General features: G+C 47.2%; 1 protein-coding gene across 1 annotated transcript in view; it reads right to left on the minus strand.

Moving 5' to 3' along the window:
- The window catches only part of LOC136626790 (alpha-2-macroglobulin-like protein 1), a 64,477-nt gene that overhangs the window by 15,258 nt on the left and 30,376 nt on the right, over window positions 1-18,843 (minus strand). Inside the window, exons 6-10 of the mRNA XM_066601795.1 lie at window positions 7,856-7,876; window positions 6,946-7,099; window positions 3,038-3,122; window positions 2,715-2,856; window positions 948-1,062 (exon numbers count right to left, since the gene is read on the minus strand). Of these exons, the coding sequence (XP_066457892.1) occupies window positions 948-1,062; window positions 2,715-2,856; window positions 3,038-3,122; window positions 6,946-7,099; window positions 7,856-7,876 (517 nt within the window). The remainder of the gene's footprint in view (window positions 1-947; window positions 1,063-2,714; window positions 2,857-3,037; window positions 3,123-6,945; window positions 7,100-7,855; window positions 7,877-18,843) is intronic.

An 18,843-nucleotide genomic window follows, 5' to 3' on the forward strand; every position in this document is an offset into this window, starting at 1 on the left:
GATTTTCACAAATGAAAACCTTAGCGAGCATCGGCGATATACAAAAATGCTCAAGTCGCCCATTGACTTCAATGGGGTTCGTTACTCGAAACAAACCCTCGAGCATCGCGAAAATTTTGTCTCGAGTAACAAGCACCCGAGCATTTTGGTGCTCGCTCATCTCTAGTTAGCACAATTATGTTGATGCCAAACTTATATTGTTTTTTTGTTGTACTACTTAAAAAATTGAAATATCTTTAAAAAACATCATTGCCACAATCATCAGACCGCAAAAACTTTTTTTAGCTTTCAGTTGGTGCGGATGTGCGAAGGCTTGTATTTTTTGGCCAGATGAGCAGTAATTTCTACTGGTCCTATTTTGGGGTTCATATGACTATTTGATCGCTTATTATTACATGTTTTCATGTAGATGGGGGTGACCAAAAAGACAATTCAAGTGCTATTTTTTCTTTCTGATGGCGTTGACCGTGTAGGATAATTAATGTGGTTTAATAAATCAGAATTTTACAGACTCGGAGTTACCAAATATAGTATGTTGATGTTTTTTTTTCTATATTTGTTTTATAAATATATGAAATGTGGGGTTAAAAGTTTAATATTATTGTCTGTAATTGTTAAAAAAACTAAAACATTTTTACTTATTTTTACATCTTTTTCAGCCTTCACTGTAGACTTGAAGTTGTGATCATTTGATCTCTTATAACATATCATATAGCACTTCAGTATTGCAATATAATGTATTCTACTTCTGCAGGCAACTTATTAAATTGTGCCATAGGCAGGGTTTAATAGGCAAACATTCATGGCAGCCATGCAAAACTTCACAAGGCCTTTGGCTGCCAGGACATATGAGAGGCACCTTGTGTCATAAGGGAGTACTTAAAATACAAAAAGTTGTAGGATTACTTGGGGCATGCACCCTCTGATCATCAATAGTAACTTATTACCTGTCCCTTCCTCCTCCACGGATGCCTCCACCTGAAGTTCTCTTACGTAGTCTGAACTTCGCAGGTCAAAATGTGATAATTCCACCACTAACTGTAGCTTCCCAGAGCTGTCGATCTGTGGAGAGAAGGAATGATGTCAGGACCTCAGAGTCCATCCTCTGCACTGATTGATCTGGATCGATCAACAGCAATGATTTCTGAGATTCGGTATTTATGGAAGCACTGCAGCATTAGTCATGTGATCCTGACAACTAAAACTCATAGTTTTTTCCTTTAATTGCAGCTGTATGCCCCTGCCCTTACAATTACGGGAAAATGGGCATTTTCTTGGTGCTCCCCCAGGATTACCAGCTGACAGGCTAGACCCTCCTAGGAAGGACCCTTCTCTACCTAATTTTCAGGTGACCTGAGAGGTTACCAATGGCAGTCAAGTTCTTATGAATTCTACCTGGCCTTTATATTTGGCTCTCATCATTGTAGTGTAATTAGGAAGCTCTGCATGCTTTCCCCCCTAGTAGACTGTCAGAGAGCCCTGGAATTGTGGTGCCAAATATAGGACTAGCCAAACCACTGGGAATCTCTCTACCTGCAGTGCCCCCTGTAGCGGCCCCAACAGTAATAGTAACCCCTGTGGCCCCAATAGTAATAGTGCCACCAGTAGTAACAGTGCCCCCAACAGTAATAGTAACCCCTGTGGCCCCAATAGTAATAGTGCCCCCAGTAGTAACAATGCCCCCAATAGTAACAATGCCCCCAATAGTAATAGTGCTCTCAACAGCGGTGAGGAGAGTCAGGGGTCACAACCATTGATTACTGCAGCATCGGCTGAATTGGAGAGAAAGAAGGTGAGTGATATACTAGATGCTGTGGGGTTCCTGCATGGCTGGAGATGATCTAAGCCACCAATTATATTTTACTGCCCATTAATTTAAAATAGAAACCGGCCTTTCAACTTAATTACCAGCTGGGTTGATACATGTCAGCCAGCCAATAACCCCAGATGTAACAGTTAGGGCTAATTCCGCCGCGTTGCCCCGCAGCTATTAGGTTCTATTGAACCTAATAGTGCAATGCTCACGGTGTGGAATTCCTATGCGGAATTCTGCCCCGTGAATTCTTCCGTACTCACCCGCGGCATGTTCTATTTGCCACGGGCGTACACGTGGACGGCTTCCAATGCACTCAATGGAAGCCGTCCTTCACGCTATCTTTCGCTGTGTAGCACAGCGGAAGATAGTGTGAAAACGCTTCCCCGCCTACCGCTGGCCGCGTCATATGACGCGGTGGGCATGCCATGTGACATGGCCGCGCGTCTCATGACACTGCCGGCGCATCATGCGCTCTACTGCGCATGTGTGCGGGAGCGTCAGGCGGGATGTCAGGCGGCGGATTCGGAGGTAAGTATGGGGTCTCTGGGGGCCGCCGTGACAGACTCCGCTGTGGTATTCCGCTTGCGGCGATCGTCACGGCCATGTGCATAAGGCCTTATGTTGCAGCCAAGAGATGCCGCATAGTCATGGGAAACGTCATTTGCCTTGAGGCTGCCAACAGGAAGTGAAGGTGATGTATGTGTCAGTGTGAGATGGTTATTTTGGGTTGCAGTAGATAGAGTACTGTCACTTTAAGAGAGTAAAATGCGGGTTACGTTTAGGAAAAGTTAATTTGTAAAAAGTGTCGCCCCGTCTATCATCACTATCACCTAACCTGCCACTGGGCAGGTACCAACCAACCATTACAGTATAGCGGCTCACTCTTTGGCCCCTTTACCTTGGCAGTATGAGTATAAGAAAGGTCTCCTTTCTTGCCGTCTTCCTTCTCCTCTGATCTCCACCAATACCTCCACCGTGGTCTCTTCTTTTGAGTGATTTTAATGGTCGCATTTCCCGGCACTCTTTCTCCGTATGTGTATCTATAACATAGATGAGAGGGAAGAGGGAAAAGGACAACCATTAATATAACAGCTGAGGACAACGATGGGAGTCCTGAAGACACAACACAGAGAATAGTCTGGAGGAACATAAGGAAATACACAGAAGGAGGATCTGGAGAAATGACATTTTCTGGACTGGAGTTCAAAATGTACAACTTACAGGCCCGACACCGACATGGGGACTTTTTCATCCATAATCGAGAGGGAAGATGGACAATCAATATGTGTACCGAACTTAGGAAGGACTGAGGGGAGAAAAGAAGGAAGTTAAATAGAAAACAAAGCAAAAGACTGTAGTAACCATCCACTACATTATTTGTACTCAGAAAGGTATCACTGTGTGTTATCTGTGGTGTTACATAGGACTGCAGGACACATCCACCACATTATCTGTACTCAGAGACTTATTACTGTGGGTTATCTGTGGTGGCACATAGGACTGCTAAGCTGCTGTATCCACCCTCTGACTTCCTTTGGGCATGTGTGGTTCAGTATTGGTCGATTGCAACTTCAAGCCTCTCTCTGTTACTTCCAAGGCCTGGGACAATTGTTTTCTCTTACAGGGGAAAGTAAGGTCCTGGACTATGGTTAGAGGGAGGCTTACTACCCCCACTCTTTGGGGCAAGCCAGAAGAGGGTGGGGATGTATTGCAACCGGCTACCCTGGAAAGTCTCAGGAGATCAAGCCATAGGCACAGTGATGTGTCTCCTGGAGACCACCCAAGGTGGCCATCAGGCTAATCAGAGTGAGGGACAGCGGCCCTCCGGTGCCTTGGCTGCAAGCAGTTCCAGTAATGGCTCTCCTGAAGCCAGGCCAAGTGCTTATGCGGGAGACGGGGGGACAGTGTAGCCCCTGGAGTATGTAAGCAGCTTTGCTTCCAGTATCACTGCAAGAATCCAGGAGTACTGTGAGGCCAGTGGCGCCATCAAGAGGCTCCAGGAGGAGTTACAGGCAGCCATGTCCCTGGCCAACAATTCAGGTGGGACAAGGGGGACCCAATACAACCAGGACATCTAAGAAATAAAGTTAAAGATCCACACCCTGGCTGACAGAAGGATGACCATATTTAAGGGCGCAGATCCCTTTGCAGAAAATCTGGGGAATGATGACCGGTTTGAAGGGTTGCAGGGGGGTCTGGCTAAGACATGTGATGATATGAGGGACTGAATGTCCAATGTAGAGCAGGCCTTTGCCAGAGAACTGCAGACAGTGGAAAGCGGGCGGTCACTTTGCAGTGAGTTCCAGCCAGGCACGTTACTGTCATTTCAAGTTCAGACTCCTCTAGGGAAGAGGGTGAGGACAGCAGCCTGGTAGGAAAACTAATGGCATACATAAAGCACCTAGATTTTTCTGGAGGCCTGGAAGGTTTCTGCTAAGGGAATGCCCTCCCTAAATAGGAGTCAAGGGCTAAAATGAAGAAAAAAAGTTTTGAAAAGATCACCCAAGTGTATTACAATACGTCAACCTCCCGGGGCAAGTCTCTAAACCAGGGAAAGGAGGTAGCTGCCTGGATAGCCCCCTTTGATGACCCAGCCTGGACCCTGCTAATGTGGGTTCAGAGCACAGGAAGGGTTGTGGAAAAAGTAGGAGGTTACTCAGGATCGAGTAGCTGCCAGAAGGGCCCTGACGTGGGCCTAGGGAAGTGCTGTTGCCCAGCATCGGGTGATCCCAAGTGTTTCAGGAAGGTGGAGGAAAAGGTGTGAGGGGGACACCTAGATTTAGGTGGCCCCAAAAAGGGCCCTGTGCTGGGCCGAAAGAAAGTGGGTTGCCTGGTGCCAGATGGCCACATTGCAAAGATGGCAGATGTGGGGGGTTGTTTGACATTGGGGTAGTGAAGTTGTAAATATGGTGACAGGTAGTGAGGCTGAATGCGGTTTTGTTGGTCTGTTTCCCATCAGGGTATTTGTGAAATTTCCCGCTGGAATTCGTTCGACAGGGTTACACTGGGTACTGGGTATGCCTCTTACTCCCCCTCCCAAAAGGAGAGATTTTATTGGTCTGGTTGCAGAGAAAAAAGAGAATGATGAGAGTGAGAATATAAAAAACATGGAGTTGTGTCAATGGGATAAAGGGAGGAGCGTGATATGGAATGGTATGTATGAAGGAGATGTGGTGTGTGGGTATGGGGGGGTCGTAAATCTAAATCATGCAGTATTAAATGTTGGCATGTCTGCTGGTGGAAGAGTATCTGGGGGAAGTAAGGGGAAAAGTAGTGAGAGTACAAGAGTAATGAGTGAGGAAGGTGGGGCAGGAGTGCTTGGTGTTGTGTCTGGTGATTTGGGGAGGAGTGTGGGCCCTAGGCCACCTTTTCCCCACTCGGTAGTGGCAGTTCCTAGGACCTATGCGAGTGTTGTCACCAGGGTAAAGGGGTGACATTCATCTCCTTGCTTCCGGAACCCTGGTCACATCATCTTTTCCTGTCGGTCTTAAAGAAAGGAGAGAGGTTGGTCACTGTTTGGATAGCTAGGTTTAGTACAGGGGCCTTCCGAGAGCAGAAGCGTGGAGAAGAGGCATAGTCGCTTCCTACAGCTGGGCAGGGGGGTCCAGGAGGAATATGGTCCGTCTCCAATGGGGAGGCAGAGGTGACTTCTCTAACTTTGAATGGGGATGCAGCGGGCCAGTTTTCTTTCTCCTCTTGTTCTGCGATATTTTGTAAATATATACTTGTATTTGTGTTTTTGGCTGTTGTATTTTGGCAATTTACCTGTTATTTTGTTATCCTTTGTTAATATACCTTTATGTTTTTGTTTTTTTACTTTTATAATGAAAAGATCTACTGTGTTGTCTGTGGTGTTACATTGGACTATCGGTCACATCTACTACATTATCTGGCATTAACCTCTTAACGCCTTTTGACAGCCTGTGGCATTGGGGCCTGTAGGAAGAGAGATCTCACAGTGATCTCCCTCCATACATCGCAGGTGCCTGCCGTTTCTTGCAGCCGACACCCGGTGGCAACAGCTCTGATGAGCCACCGGATTGCCATATTTCTAATAAAAGAATCTAAATAATAAAACAAAAATACATATTTAGTAGAGATGAGCGAGCGTACTCGGAAAAGCACTACTCGCTCGAGTAATTTGCTTTATCCGAGTATCGCTGTGCTCGGGTCTGAAGATTCGGGTGCCGGCACGGAGCGGGGAGCTGCAGGGGAGAGCGGGGAGGAACGAAGGTAAGATCTTTCTCTCCCTCTCTCCCGCCCGCTCTCCCCTGCTCCCCGCTGCGACTCACCTGTCAGCCGCAGCGGAACCCGAATCTTCAGGGACGAGCACAGCGATGCTCGGATAAAGCAAATTACTCGAGCGAGTAGTGCTTTTCCGAGTACGCTCGCTCATCTCTAATATTTAGTATCGCTATGTTCGTAAAAGTCCGATCTATCAAAGTAACATCGTCAGAAAAAACGTCGTCATGAACGTCGTCAGAAAAAAAAGAAAGAACGCTACAAATGTCCTTTTTTTGTTACCATGTCTCCAAAAAAAAGCAATGAAAAGCAATCAGAAAGTTGTATGTGTTCCAAAATGGTACCAAAGCCAACTACAGGACGTCCCGCAAAAAATGAGCCCTGGTACAACTGTGTTGATGGAAAAATAAAAAATCCATTGTGCGTAGATGGCGGCAGAAAAGAATTACAAAACATGGAATCTCTTTTTAAAAAAATATCCAAATACTACAGCAAAAAAACCCTATATAAATTGATCGTAGTAATCGCACTGACCCATAGAATAAAGTTATTGTGTCATTTTTGTTGCTGTTTGTGCACCATAGAAAATGGCGGAATTTCATTTCTTTTCCATTTCTCTCCACTTAGAATTTTTAATAAGTTTTTCAGTACATTACATAGCAGCATTTAAAAATACAACTCGACCCGCAAAATACAAGCTTTCAAACAGCAACGTCGATGGATAAATAAAGGAGTTACGACTTTTTAAAAGGAAGAAGGAAAAAACGAAAATAGAAAAAGAAAGCTTGGTCACTAAGGGGTTAAGGGATTATGACGAAACGCAAATAGTTCAGCTCCACCGTCAGACACAATCAGCTCTGCTTCGTTTGTGATCCACGTGTACTTACCATATTTGTCCACAGAAAACACCATCTGTTCATCATCAGCCTTTACAGTGTACTTTCCCAGCGCTGCATCAGGGGACAGCTGATATGAGATGTCTGTAATCCCCGAATCATCGCTGACATTTTTCCATTGGGCCAAACGGTTTTTCTGGGGATCCTGTAGATCAGTAATAATGATAGAACAAATGGAATATTGAGGTGTTTAGATGGAACAACTGCCCCCTACCAAGATAATAAAACTAACACCCCCCCCCCCCCCCCCCCGCAGTCTACGGAGACAACTCTCAGCCCAGGAGCAGCGCTGTCTGCCTCTCTCAGAGCAGTATATCCCAGCATGGCCTGAACCACCTGTCAGACACAAACACCAACACACGATCACAACCATTCAGCTGTCTGTAAACCCAAGGTTCTATAGGGCAAATTTATGAAGGGTTTTGCACCAATTTTTTTGACTCAGAAAAGTCATCGGTTTGACGTTTGTGGGTTTTTGCTTAATAATAAGCAACTTTTAGCTGTTCTTCACTTCGGGGGTGAGAACAAGGAATATGGTTTGTGTGGTGTAATTTTTAGATGTATTTAAGAATGGTGAATCTTTTAAAAAGTCGTAAGATTAACCATAAATACAATCCAGTAATTGGGAAGCATAAAATGAACTCTGTGATAATTGGTGCAAATAATGCAACATGGTGTCCAACAAAGAAAAGTTTGAAAAATCATACACAATAAATCTTGCCTTCTGTGTACAGAGGGGGCGGAGCCTACAACTATCACAGGAAAGAATCTATGAAGCCTATGTCTCCTCAGTGCCCCCCCTCTATTGCATGATCTCCTGAGTGCGGCCCCCTCTATGCCTTCTATGTGTTATTGCCTTATGTGTGATGACATAGCCAAGACTCCACTGATAATAACTTACCTGGAGCTCAACCAGCTGATACTGAGGAGACAAAATATAAAAATCACATTAAACATGAGACAATGAGTAATTGCATGCAGCAGAGTCATATATAATGTGTTCAAACAGACAACGAGGTCATTATGTACAATGTACAGAGAGGTTTTATACAGAGCCGAGTCACATTATTATGACCACCAGCTAGTATCCAGAGTAACCACCGTGTGCCGCAAGGACAGCAGCTAGACAGGCTGGGAGAGACTCAGTAAGGTGGAGGTAGGTGGTGTCGGGTATCTGGAGCCATGCTGACTGCATCCCACAGTTGCTGGAGGGTCTATAGAGCGAACACGATGATCGAGGTCTCATAGAGGCCCAATTGGGTTCAAGTCTGGGGAATTAGGGGGCCAGGGAAGTACTTGGAAGTCTTGGTCATGCTCTTCCAACTACTGTCGGACATTTCTAGCTGCTGACATGTTGCATTGTCTTGTTGGAAGATCTCCTCTGCTCCAATGAAGACAATCAGCATGTATGGGTATAGGTGATCTGCAAGGATGGATCCATAACCAAATTGGTTCAGTGCCTTCCACATAGGTGAGTGTAGTGGCCCAGAGTTGGGATGTCTATAGACTAGATGCATGCCCGTTTTGTGTAAACTGTCTTGTGCATATTTGTGTGCTCTTGTTTTGGTTCCTGTTCTGTGCAAATGCTAACAAGCTTTGTTGGGGCAAACTGTCTCCCCCTAACTAGTTGTTGAGTATGGTATTGTGGGAGATAAGGAGAAGTTTGGGGGCAGAGTTCAGAGTAGCCAGGAGAGAGAACAGATATGTAGTCGATGTAAGAGGACGTGTCAGCGAGAGGCTGAAGCTCCTTCTTGCTTCTGCCTGTTTGTAGCCGTGGGCCTCTCTCATTTGCCATGGGATAATTTCCCCTCAGGGGACTGAAGCACTGAGTAATGGCTCCTGCTATGACAAGTCAGAAGGAGTAACTAACAAGCCAGAAAAGGCAATAATTGTGTGTTGATCCACGGTGTCAGGAGTGTTTATCCCCCGAAGATCGTCAATCAGATAACGTAGGACACCTAGATTATGGGAAGAAAAGTGCCTCCTAGAAGAACGTGTAACAGGCTTGAGTCAAAAAGGAAGCCTGCTAGAAGTGTTGTGTCTGGGACTATTATTTACATCTGCCTGTTCTTTTTTTTGCACCGCGCACAGCTGGGCTGGGCCACATTCCGCCATTGCTGAGAAAGGGATCACAGAGCCACCCATGACAATCCATCTTGAGAATCCCATGGTCTCACCCATAATGGCCGGCCTCCGCTCAGACGCCGCATGACCGACCGATTAAATACTAGGGAAAACCTCCCATAACGCTGCCACCACTGGCTTGTGGTCTTCCAGCAATGATTGCAGGGTGTTTTGTTTTTTGATGTTGCTCGCCAGACACGCCAACGTCCATCCATTTGAGGAAGCCGAAAACGTGACTCATTGGAGAAGGCAACCCTTCACCAATCAGCGGTGGTCCGATTTCGATACTGACGAGCAAATTGGACTCTTTTCTTCCGATTGGCACAATGACCATCAGAGGTAGTGTTCTCTGATCTGTTGTGTTAGACATGTCTGGTAGCCCCCCCGGGTTCATGGTGAGTGTCCTCTGCTGTAATGTATCTGTCAGCCTTCCGCGATTACTTTGCGGGGGTCCAATGACGTCCCTCTGTGAGCCCTTCACATGCTGCGATCTACATAGATGTGTCGTCCCGATGTATCCCCGCTGTTGCAGTGGGAGGTTGGCTATCGGTGACAGCTGGCTCCCTATTGTCGGATAGCACAGGATCTATGCTGATCTCACGCTACCCACAGGATGTAAGTGTATGTCCTGTTGCGATAAGTACCCCGCAGCCAGGCATATATCTATATATATAAAGCTGAAAGCCCTCACTGACTGACTGACTGACTGACTGACTGACTCACTGACTCACTGACTGACTCACTGACTCACTGACTGACTCACTGACTGACTCACTGACTGACTGACTCGCCAAAAGTTCTCCGACTTCCCGATGTCGTAGAAACATGCAATTTGGCGCAAGCATAGATTATCTCCAAAATAGGAAAAGAGATTGGGTCCCAACTCGATTATTCAATTCTAGCGCAAAAGAATTGGCGTCGAAATTTAACGTACATAATCTAAATCACTCACTTCCCAATGTCATAGAAACGTGAAATTTGGCACGAGCATTGATTATGTCATAAATAGGAAAAGCGAATGGGTCCCAACTAGAGATAAGCGAGCTCCAAAATGCTCGGGTGCTCGTTACTCGAGACACATTTTTCGCGATGCTCGAGGGTTCGTTTCGAGTAACGAACCCCATTGAAGTCAATGGGCGACCCGAGCATTTTTGTATATCGCCGATGCTCGCTAAGGTTTTTATTTGTGAAAATCGGGGCAATTCAAGAAAGTGATGGGAACGACACAGCAACGGATAGGGCAGGCGAGGGGCTACATGTTGGGCTGCATCTCAAGTTCACAGGTCCCACTATTAAGCCACAATAGCAGCAAGAGTGGCCCCCCCCAACAACTTTTACATCTGAAAAGCCCTCATTAGCAATGCATACCTTAGCTAAGCACCACACTACCTCCAACAAAGCACAATCACTGCCTGCATGACACTCCGCTGCCACTTCTCCTGGGTTACATGCTGCCAAATCCCCCCCCCCCACGACCCAGTGTCCACAGCACACACCAAACTGTCCCTGCCCAGCCTTCAGCTGCCCTCATGCCACGCCACCATCATGTCTATTTATAAGTGCGTCTGCCACAGGAAAAGCAGGCACACACTGCAGAGGGTTGGCACGGCTAGGCAGCGACCCTCTTTAAAAGTGGCGGGGCGATAGCCCACAATGCTGTACAGAAGCAATGAGAAATCCAATCCTGTGCCACCTCCATCTGGAGCTGCACACGTGGGCATAGCAATGGGGAACCTATGTGCCACACACTATTCATTCTGTCAAGGTGTCTGCATGCCCCAGTCAGACCGCGTTTTTTTATATATAGTCACAGGCAGGTACAACTCCGCAATTGGAATTCCGTGTGCACCCACAGCATGGGTGGCTCCCTGGAACCCACCGGCGGTACATAAAAATATCCCATTGCAGTGCCCATCACAGCTGAGGTAGTATTGTCATGTTTAATGCAGGTGGGCTTCGGCCCACACTGCATGCCCCAGTCAGACTGGGGTTCTTTAGAAGTGGAAACAGATGCATTTACAACTCCCTGTGGACCCACAGCATGGGTGGCTCCCTGGAACCCACCGGCGGTACATAAAAATATCCCATTGCATTGCCCCTCACAGCTGAGGTAGTATTGTCATGTTTAATGCAGGTGGGCTTCGGCCCACACTGCATGCCCCAGTCAGACTGGGGTTCTTTAGAAGTGGAAACAGATGCATTTACAACTCCCTGTGGACCCACAGCATGGGTGGCTCCCTGGAACCCACCGGCGGTACATAAAAATATCCCATTGCATTGCCCATCACAGCTGAGGTAGTATTGTCATGTTTAATGCAGGTGGGCTTCGGCCCACACTGCATGCCCCAGTCAGACTGGGGTTCTTTAGAAGTGGAAACAGATGCATTTACAACTCCCTGTGGACCCACAGCATGGGTGGCTGCCAGGAAGCCACCGGCGGTACATAAAAATATCCCATTGCAGTGCCCAACACAACTGATGTAACGTCAGCTGTAATGCAGGTGGGCAAAAAATTAATTTGATTACACTGTAGGAGAGGGCCCACAAAAATTGCTGTATCAACAGTACTAATGTACCTCTGAAAAATTGCCCATGCCCAACCAAGAGGGCAGGTGAAACCCATTAATCGCTTTGGTTAATGTGGCTTAATTGGTAACTAGGCCAGGAGGCAGGCCAGTTAAAATAAAAATTGGTTGAGGTGAATGTTTCAACGCTTTAATGAGCATTGAAACGTATAAAAATTGTTTACAAAAATTATATGACTGAGCCTTGTGGGCCTAAGAAAAATTGCCTGTTCAGCGTGATTATGTGAGGTTTCAGGAGGAGGAGCAGGAGGAGGAGGAGGAATATTATACACAGATAGATGAAGCAAAAAGGTCCCCGTTTTGGATCGTGATAGAGAACGATGCTTCCATCCGCGGGTGCAGCCTACGTATTGCTTAGGTATCGCTGCTGTCCGCTGGTGGAGAAGAGAAGTCTGGGGAAATCCAGGCTTTGTTCATCTTGATGAGTGTAAGCCTCTCAGCACTGTCGGTTGACAGGTGGGTACGCTTATCCGTGATGATTCCCCCAGCCACACTAAACACACTCTCTGACAAGACGCTAGCTGCAGGACAAGCAAGCACCTCCAGGGCATACAGCACGAGTTCAGGCCACGTGTCCAGCTTCAACACCCAGTAGTTGTAGGGGGCAGAGGCGTCACCGAGGACGGTGCTGCAATCGGCTACGTACTCCCTCACCATCCTTTTACAGTGCTCCCGCCGACTCAGCCTTGACTGGGGACCGGTGACACAGTCTTGCTGGGGAGCCATAAAGCTGTCAAAGGCCTTAGAGAGTGTTCCCCTGCCTGCGCTGTACATGCTGCCTGATCTCTGCGCCTCCCCTGCTACCTGGGCCGCGGAAATGCGCCTTCGGCCACTAGTGCAAAGGCTCTCCTTATACCGTGGATCGAGCAGTGTGTACACCCAGTAATCCGTAGTGGCCAGAATGCGTGTAACGCGAGGGTCACGAGAAAGGCATCCTAACATGAAGTCAGCCATGTGTGCCAGGGTCCTGTACGCAACACATGGCTGTCCTCACTCGGAAGATCACTTTCAGGCTCCTCCTCCTCCTCCTCCTCCTGCTCTGGCCATACACGCTGAAAGGATGACAGGCAAGCTGCATCTGTACCCTCAGCAGTGGGTCAAGCTGTCTCTTCCCCCTCCTCCTCATGCTCCTCCCCCTCCTCCTCCTCCTCTGGCCATACACGCTGAAAGGATGACAGGCAAGCAGCATCTGTCCCCTCAGCAGTGGGCCAAGCTGTCTCTTCCCCCTCCTCCTCATGCTCCTCCCCCTCCTCCTCAACGCGCTGAGATATAGACATGAGGTTGCTCTGACTATCCAGCGACATACTGTCTTCCCCCGCCTCCGTTTCTGATTCCAAAGCGTCTGCCTTTATGCTTTGCAGGGAACTTCTCAAGAGGCATAGCAGAGGAATGGTGAAGCTAATGATTGCAGCATCCCCGCTCACCATTTGGGTAGACTCCTCAAATTTTCCAAGGACCTGGCAGATGGCTGCCAACCAGGCCCACTCTTCTGTAAATAATTGAGGAGGCTGACTCCCACTGTGCCGCGCAAGTTGGAGTTGGTATTCCACTATAGCTCTACGCTGCTCATAGAGTCTGGCCAACATGTGGAGCGTAGAGTTCCACTGTGTGGGCACGTCGCACAGCAGTCGATGCACTGGCAGATTAAACCGATGTTGCAGGGTCCGCAAGGTGGCAGCGTGCGTGTGGGATTTGCGGAAATGTGCGCAGAGCTGGCGCACCTTTCCGAGCAGGTATGACAAGTGGGGGTAGCTTTTCAGAAAGCGCTGAACCACCAAATTAAAGACATGTGCCAGGCATGGCACGTGCGTGAGGCTGCCGAGCTGCAGAGCCGCCACCAGGTTACGGCCGTTGTCACACACGACCTTGCCCGGTTGGAGGCTCAGCAGCACAAGCCAGCGGTCGGTCTGCTCTGTCAGACCCTGCAGCAGTTCGTGGGCCATGTGGCTCTTCTCTCCTAAGCTGAGTAGTTTCAGCACGGCCTGCTGACGCTTGCCCACCGCTGAGCTGCCACGCCGCGTGACACCGACTGCTGGCGACGTGCTGCTGCTGCTGACACATCTTGATTGCGAGACAGAGGTTGCGTAGGAGGAGGAGGAGGGTGGTTTAGTGGAGGAAGCATACACCCCCGCAGATACCACCACCGAGCTGTGGCACGCAATTCGGGGGGTGGGTAGGACGTGAGCGGTCCCAGGCTCTGACTCTGTCCCAGCCTCCACTAAATTCACCCAATGTGCCGTCAGGGAGATATAGTGGCCCTGCCCGCCTGTGCTTGTCCACGTGTCTGTTGTTAAGTGGACCTTGGCAGTAACCGCATTGGTGAGGGCGCGTACAATGTTGCGGGAGACATGGTCGTGCAGGCCTGGGACGGCACATCGGGAAAAGTAGTGGCGACTGGGAACCGAGTAGCGCGGGGCCGCCACCGCCATCATGCTTTTGAAAGCCTCTGTTTCCACAAGCCTATACGGCAGCATCTCTAGGCTGATCAATTTTGCAATGTGCACGTTTAACGCTTGAGCGTGCGGGTGCGTGGCGTCGTACTTGCGCTTGCGCTCAAACTGTGGCGCTAGCGACGTCTGGACGCTACGCTGAGAGACATTGCTGGATGGGGCCGAGGACAGCGGAGGTGAGGGTGTGGGTGCAGGCCAGGAGACGGTACTGCCTGTGTCCTCAGAGGGGGGTTGGATCTCAGTGGCAGGATGGGGCACACGGGGAGAGGCAGTTGTGCAAACCGGAGGCGGTGAACGGGCATCATCCCACCTTGTGGGGTGCTTGGTCATCATATGCCTGCGCATGCTGGTGGTGGTGCCTCCCCAGCTGATCTTGGCGCGACAAAGGTTGCACACCACTGTTCGTCGGTCGTCAGGCGTCTCTGTGAAAAACTGCCACACCGTAGAGCACCTTGACCTCTGCAGGGTGGCATGGCACGAGGGGGCGCTTTGGGAACCAGTTGGTGGATTATTCGGTCTGGCCCTGCCTCTACCCCTGGCCACCGCAGTGGCTCGGCCTGTGCCCACACCCTGACTTGGGCCTCCGCGTCCTCGCCCCCGTCCACGTCCTATAGGCCTACCCCTACCCCTCAGCATGGTGGATTAGCAGTAGTGCAGAAACAGAACGCTGTAATTAAATGTGCCGCTTATTGGCCTGTGGTTGGAGGCTGACTTCGTTTACGGAACCCCAGGAAATAATTTGGCGCAAGCCTGCTGTAACACTTAGCTGGCTGCGTATTTATTTGGAGAAATACTACCCCCAGCAGACATGGACCCAGAACACTGAGCAGAGTGACAGGCAGGCCAAATAGATTTTTTTCAAATATTTTTTTCAAAAGGACCACTGCGTATATTCAATCTATAATATATGTCTTCTGGCCCTGCCTACACAATTCTATCCCTGGAGTATTACTGCAGGGCGCAATGCTCTGCACGGCCGATATACAAAAAAAAAAAAATGTGCAACGCTGCTAAAAGCAGCCTCCACAGTACTGCACACGGTTAGATGTGGCCCTAAGAAGGACCGTTGGGGTTCTTGAAGCCTACAATAACTCCTAACGCTCACCCTGCCTCCACACTTCTGTCCCTGGACTATAACTGCAGGGCGCAATGCTCTGCACGGCCGATATACCAAAAAAGAAAAAATGTGCAACACTGCTAAAAGCAGCCTCCACACTACTGCACACGGTTAGATGTGGCCCTAAGAAGGACCGTTGGGGTTCTTGAAGCCTACACTAACTCCTAACACTCTCCCTATAGCAGCTCCGGCACCAACAGCACTGTCCCTCAGCTATCTCACAACGCATCTGAGGCGAACCGCGGGAGGGGCCGATTTTTTATACTCGGGTGACACCTGATCTCCCCAGCCACTCACTGCAGGTGGGTGGTATAGGGCTTGAACGTCGCAGGGGGAAGTTGTAATGCCTTCCCTGTCTTTCAATTGGCCAGAAAGGCGCGCTAACGTCTCAGAGAGGAAAGTGAAAGTAACCCGAACATCGCATGGTACTCGTTACGAGTAACGAGCATCTCGAACACGCTAATACTCGAACGAGTATCAAGCTCGGACACGTACGTTCGCTCATCTCTAGTCCCAACTCGATTCAATTCTAGCAAAATAATTGGCGTCGAAATTTTACGTGCGGAATGTAATTTTCTCACTTTCCGGTGTCATAGAAACGGGAAAATTGGCACGAGCATTGATTATGTCATAAATAGGAAACGCTAATGGGTCCCAACTCCATTATTCAATTCTATGCGGAAAAGAACTAGCGTCCTAATTTTACGTGCGGAATGTAATTTTCTCACTTTCCGGTGTCATAGAAACGGGAAATTTGGCACGAGCATTGATTATGTCATAAATAGGAAAAGCTAATGGGTCCCAACTCCATTATTCAATTCTATGCGGAAAAGAATTAGCGTTCAAATTTTACGTACAGAATCCAAATCTCTCACTTTCCAATGTCATAGAAACATGAAATTTGGCACAAGCATTGATTGTGTCATAAATAGGAAAAGCTAATGGGTCCCAACTCGATTATTCAATTCTAAGCGCAAAAGAATTAGTGTCCAAATTTTATGTACGTAATCTAATTCTCTCACTTCCTGATGTCATTTTATATAAAGGAAGCGTCGCATGGTTACCTCCACGTGGTGTTTCCTGGGTAACGCAGAGAACTATGCAAAATGGGGAACATATGTTTTTCCTCAGTATCTCTAAAGTAACCACGACTTCATGAGACTTTCCGTGTGAACACCAGATAAACACCAGCACCAAATTAACTCGGGCGAAGCCGGGTATATCAGCTAGTATATATATATATATATATATATATATATATATATATATATATATATATATATATATATATAATGTTCTGCTGCCATAACTTTATCTTCATCAATATAGTTGTGAGGAGCTCATTTTTCGTCAAGATGACCTGTAATTTATATTGGTACAGTTTTGGAGTACATACGGGTTTTTTATTAATTTTTTTTTTCTTGGAGACACGGTGACTAAAAAAAAAAAGAATCGCAATTCTGATGTGTATTTTTTTTCTTTGCTGATGATTTTTACCATGTGGGATAAGTACTGTTACTGTGATAGATCAGACATTTATGGATGCAGCGATACTAAATATGCTTTTTATTTAGAATATTTTTATGTATAAATATATAGGAAAGGAAGGGGCGTAAAAAATTTTTTAACACCTTTTATTTTTTTCTAATTGATACTTTTTTTTATCTTTTAAATTTATTTAAGTCCCCAGAGGGGATTTACACTTGTGATTTATTTTATCACTCATACAGTATAATGTAATACCATAGTGTTACATTATACCACATCTTGACAGGCAATCTATTTGGCTGCTATGGCCTCTATTTGGCTTCTGAAGGCCACCATGGCTAATTGTCTATGAATCAATACCTCTGACATGGCTTGATAGACTGCCTGTCAGAATGCAGTATACTGCAGTACTATAGTATTGCACTATATTCTATGAGTGTTCCTGCGATCACAAGTTCAAATCCCCAATAAGGACTAAAAATAAGTTTTAAAAAGTTTCATTTAATTTTTACAGAAAATGCTCTTCGATATTTATAATAAAAAAATGAAAAAAATCTAACATCTTGGTCCCTATGGTTACTAAAAATGTTTTCAAAGTCATGAGTGAACCAATTGGTTTCCTCAAAAGTGAAGGAATTAATATAATTACTTAGATGATTTGTTAATAGCCTCACACAATTCCCACATGGCGGAGCTACACCTGGGGGAGATGCGCAAACTTATCACCAAGCTAGGGTTGCTTATAAATTTTGAAAAATCTAGCCTAAAACCAGATACTAAGATAAGGGTTTCACAGTTGCAGGAAGAACACCTAGATGTAGAATAACTTGTCACAGTAAGGGTTCTATTGTATCTCTTAAACGTAACTTTTAATCATCAATAAAAAATAAAAAGGAATTTGTATCTCAAAATCCTGAATTCCAGACACACAAAAACAAAAAAACAAAAAACAAAAAACACCTGCTCAAAAAACGGGAGTATTTTCTATGTCTCTCATTTACTGAATAGCTGCAGCAATCTAAGCAAGCTGGGAACATCATTTTCAGTGAGCCGACCTAGATTCTTTTCTAGCTCTAGGACGTATACCACTAGGTATAGGGATAAAAAATCCGATACCGTTGGTATAAAATATCGGTCTCCTAGGTGAATTATACACTGTTTTCCCCTCTCTAAAATATAGGGGTGCAGTTTTTATAGTGTTTTTGTGTGTCTGAAATTCAGGATTTTGAGATACAAATTCCTTTTTATTTTTTATTGATGATTAAAAGTTACATTTTAGGCCTTAGTCACACGGGCGTTTTTTCACGCGATTTGCGGATCGCATGACGGATGCGCATCCGCAAATCGCGTGACCGGTGCGCGCAAGTCGCCCGCAAATCGCCCGAAAATGTGCTCCTAGTCGCGTTTCATTAGAAACGGGCCGGAGCTGTCCAGCGCATTGCATTCAATGGAGACGGCAATAGAGCCCCCTCCTCCTCCTCTTCAGTTCCCAGGTCCCACTATTAAGCCACAATAGCGGTAAGAGTGCCCCCCCTCCCAACAATTTTTACATCTGAAAAGCCCTCATTAGCAATGCATACCTTAGCTAAGCACCACACTACCTCCAACAAAGCACAATCACTGCCTGCATGACACTCCGCTGCCACTTCTCCTGGGTTACATGCTGCCCAACCCCCCCCCCCCCCCCTCACGACCCAGTGTCCACAGCGCACACCAAAGTGTCCCTGCGCAGCCTTCAGCTGCCCTCATGCCACACCAACCTCATGTCTATTTATAAGTGCGTCTGCCATGAGGAGGAACCGCAGGCACACACTGCAGAGGGTTGGCAGGGCTAGGCAGCGACCCTCTTTAAAAGGGGCGGGGCGATAGTCCACAATGCTGTACAGAAGCAATCAGAAATCCGATCCTGTGCCACCTCCATCAGGAGCTGCACACGTGGGCATAGCAATGGGAAACCTATGTGCCACACACTATTCATTCTGTCAAGGTGTCTGCTTGCCCCAGTCAGACCGCGGTTTTTTATAAATAGTCACAGGCAGGTACAACTCCGCAATGGGAATTCCGTGTGCACCCACAGCATGGGTGGCTCCCTGGAACCCACCGGCTGTACATAAATGTATCCCAT

The sequence above is a fragment of the Eleutherodactylus coqui genome, chromosome 4 (assembly GCF_035609145.1).
Source record: "Eleutherodactylus coqui strain aEleCoq1 chromosome 4, aEleCoq1.hap1, whole genome shotgun sequence".
Taxonomy (NCBI): domain Eukaryota; kingdom Metazoa; phylum Chordata; class Amphibia; order Anura; family Eleutherodactylidae; genus Eleutherodactylus; species Eleutherodactylus coqui.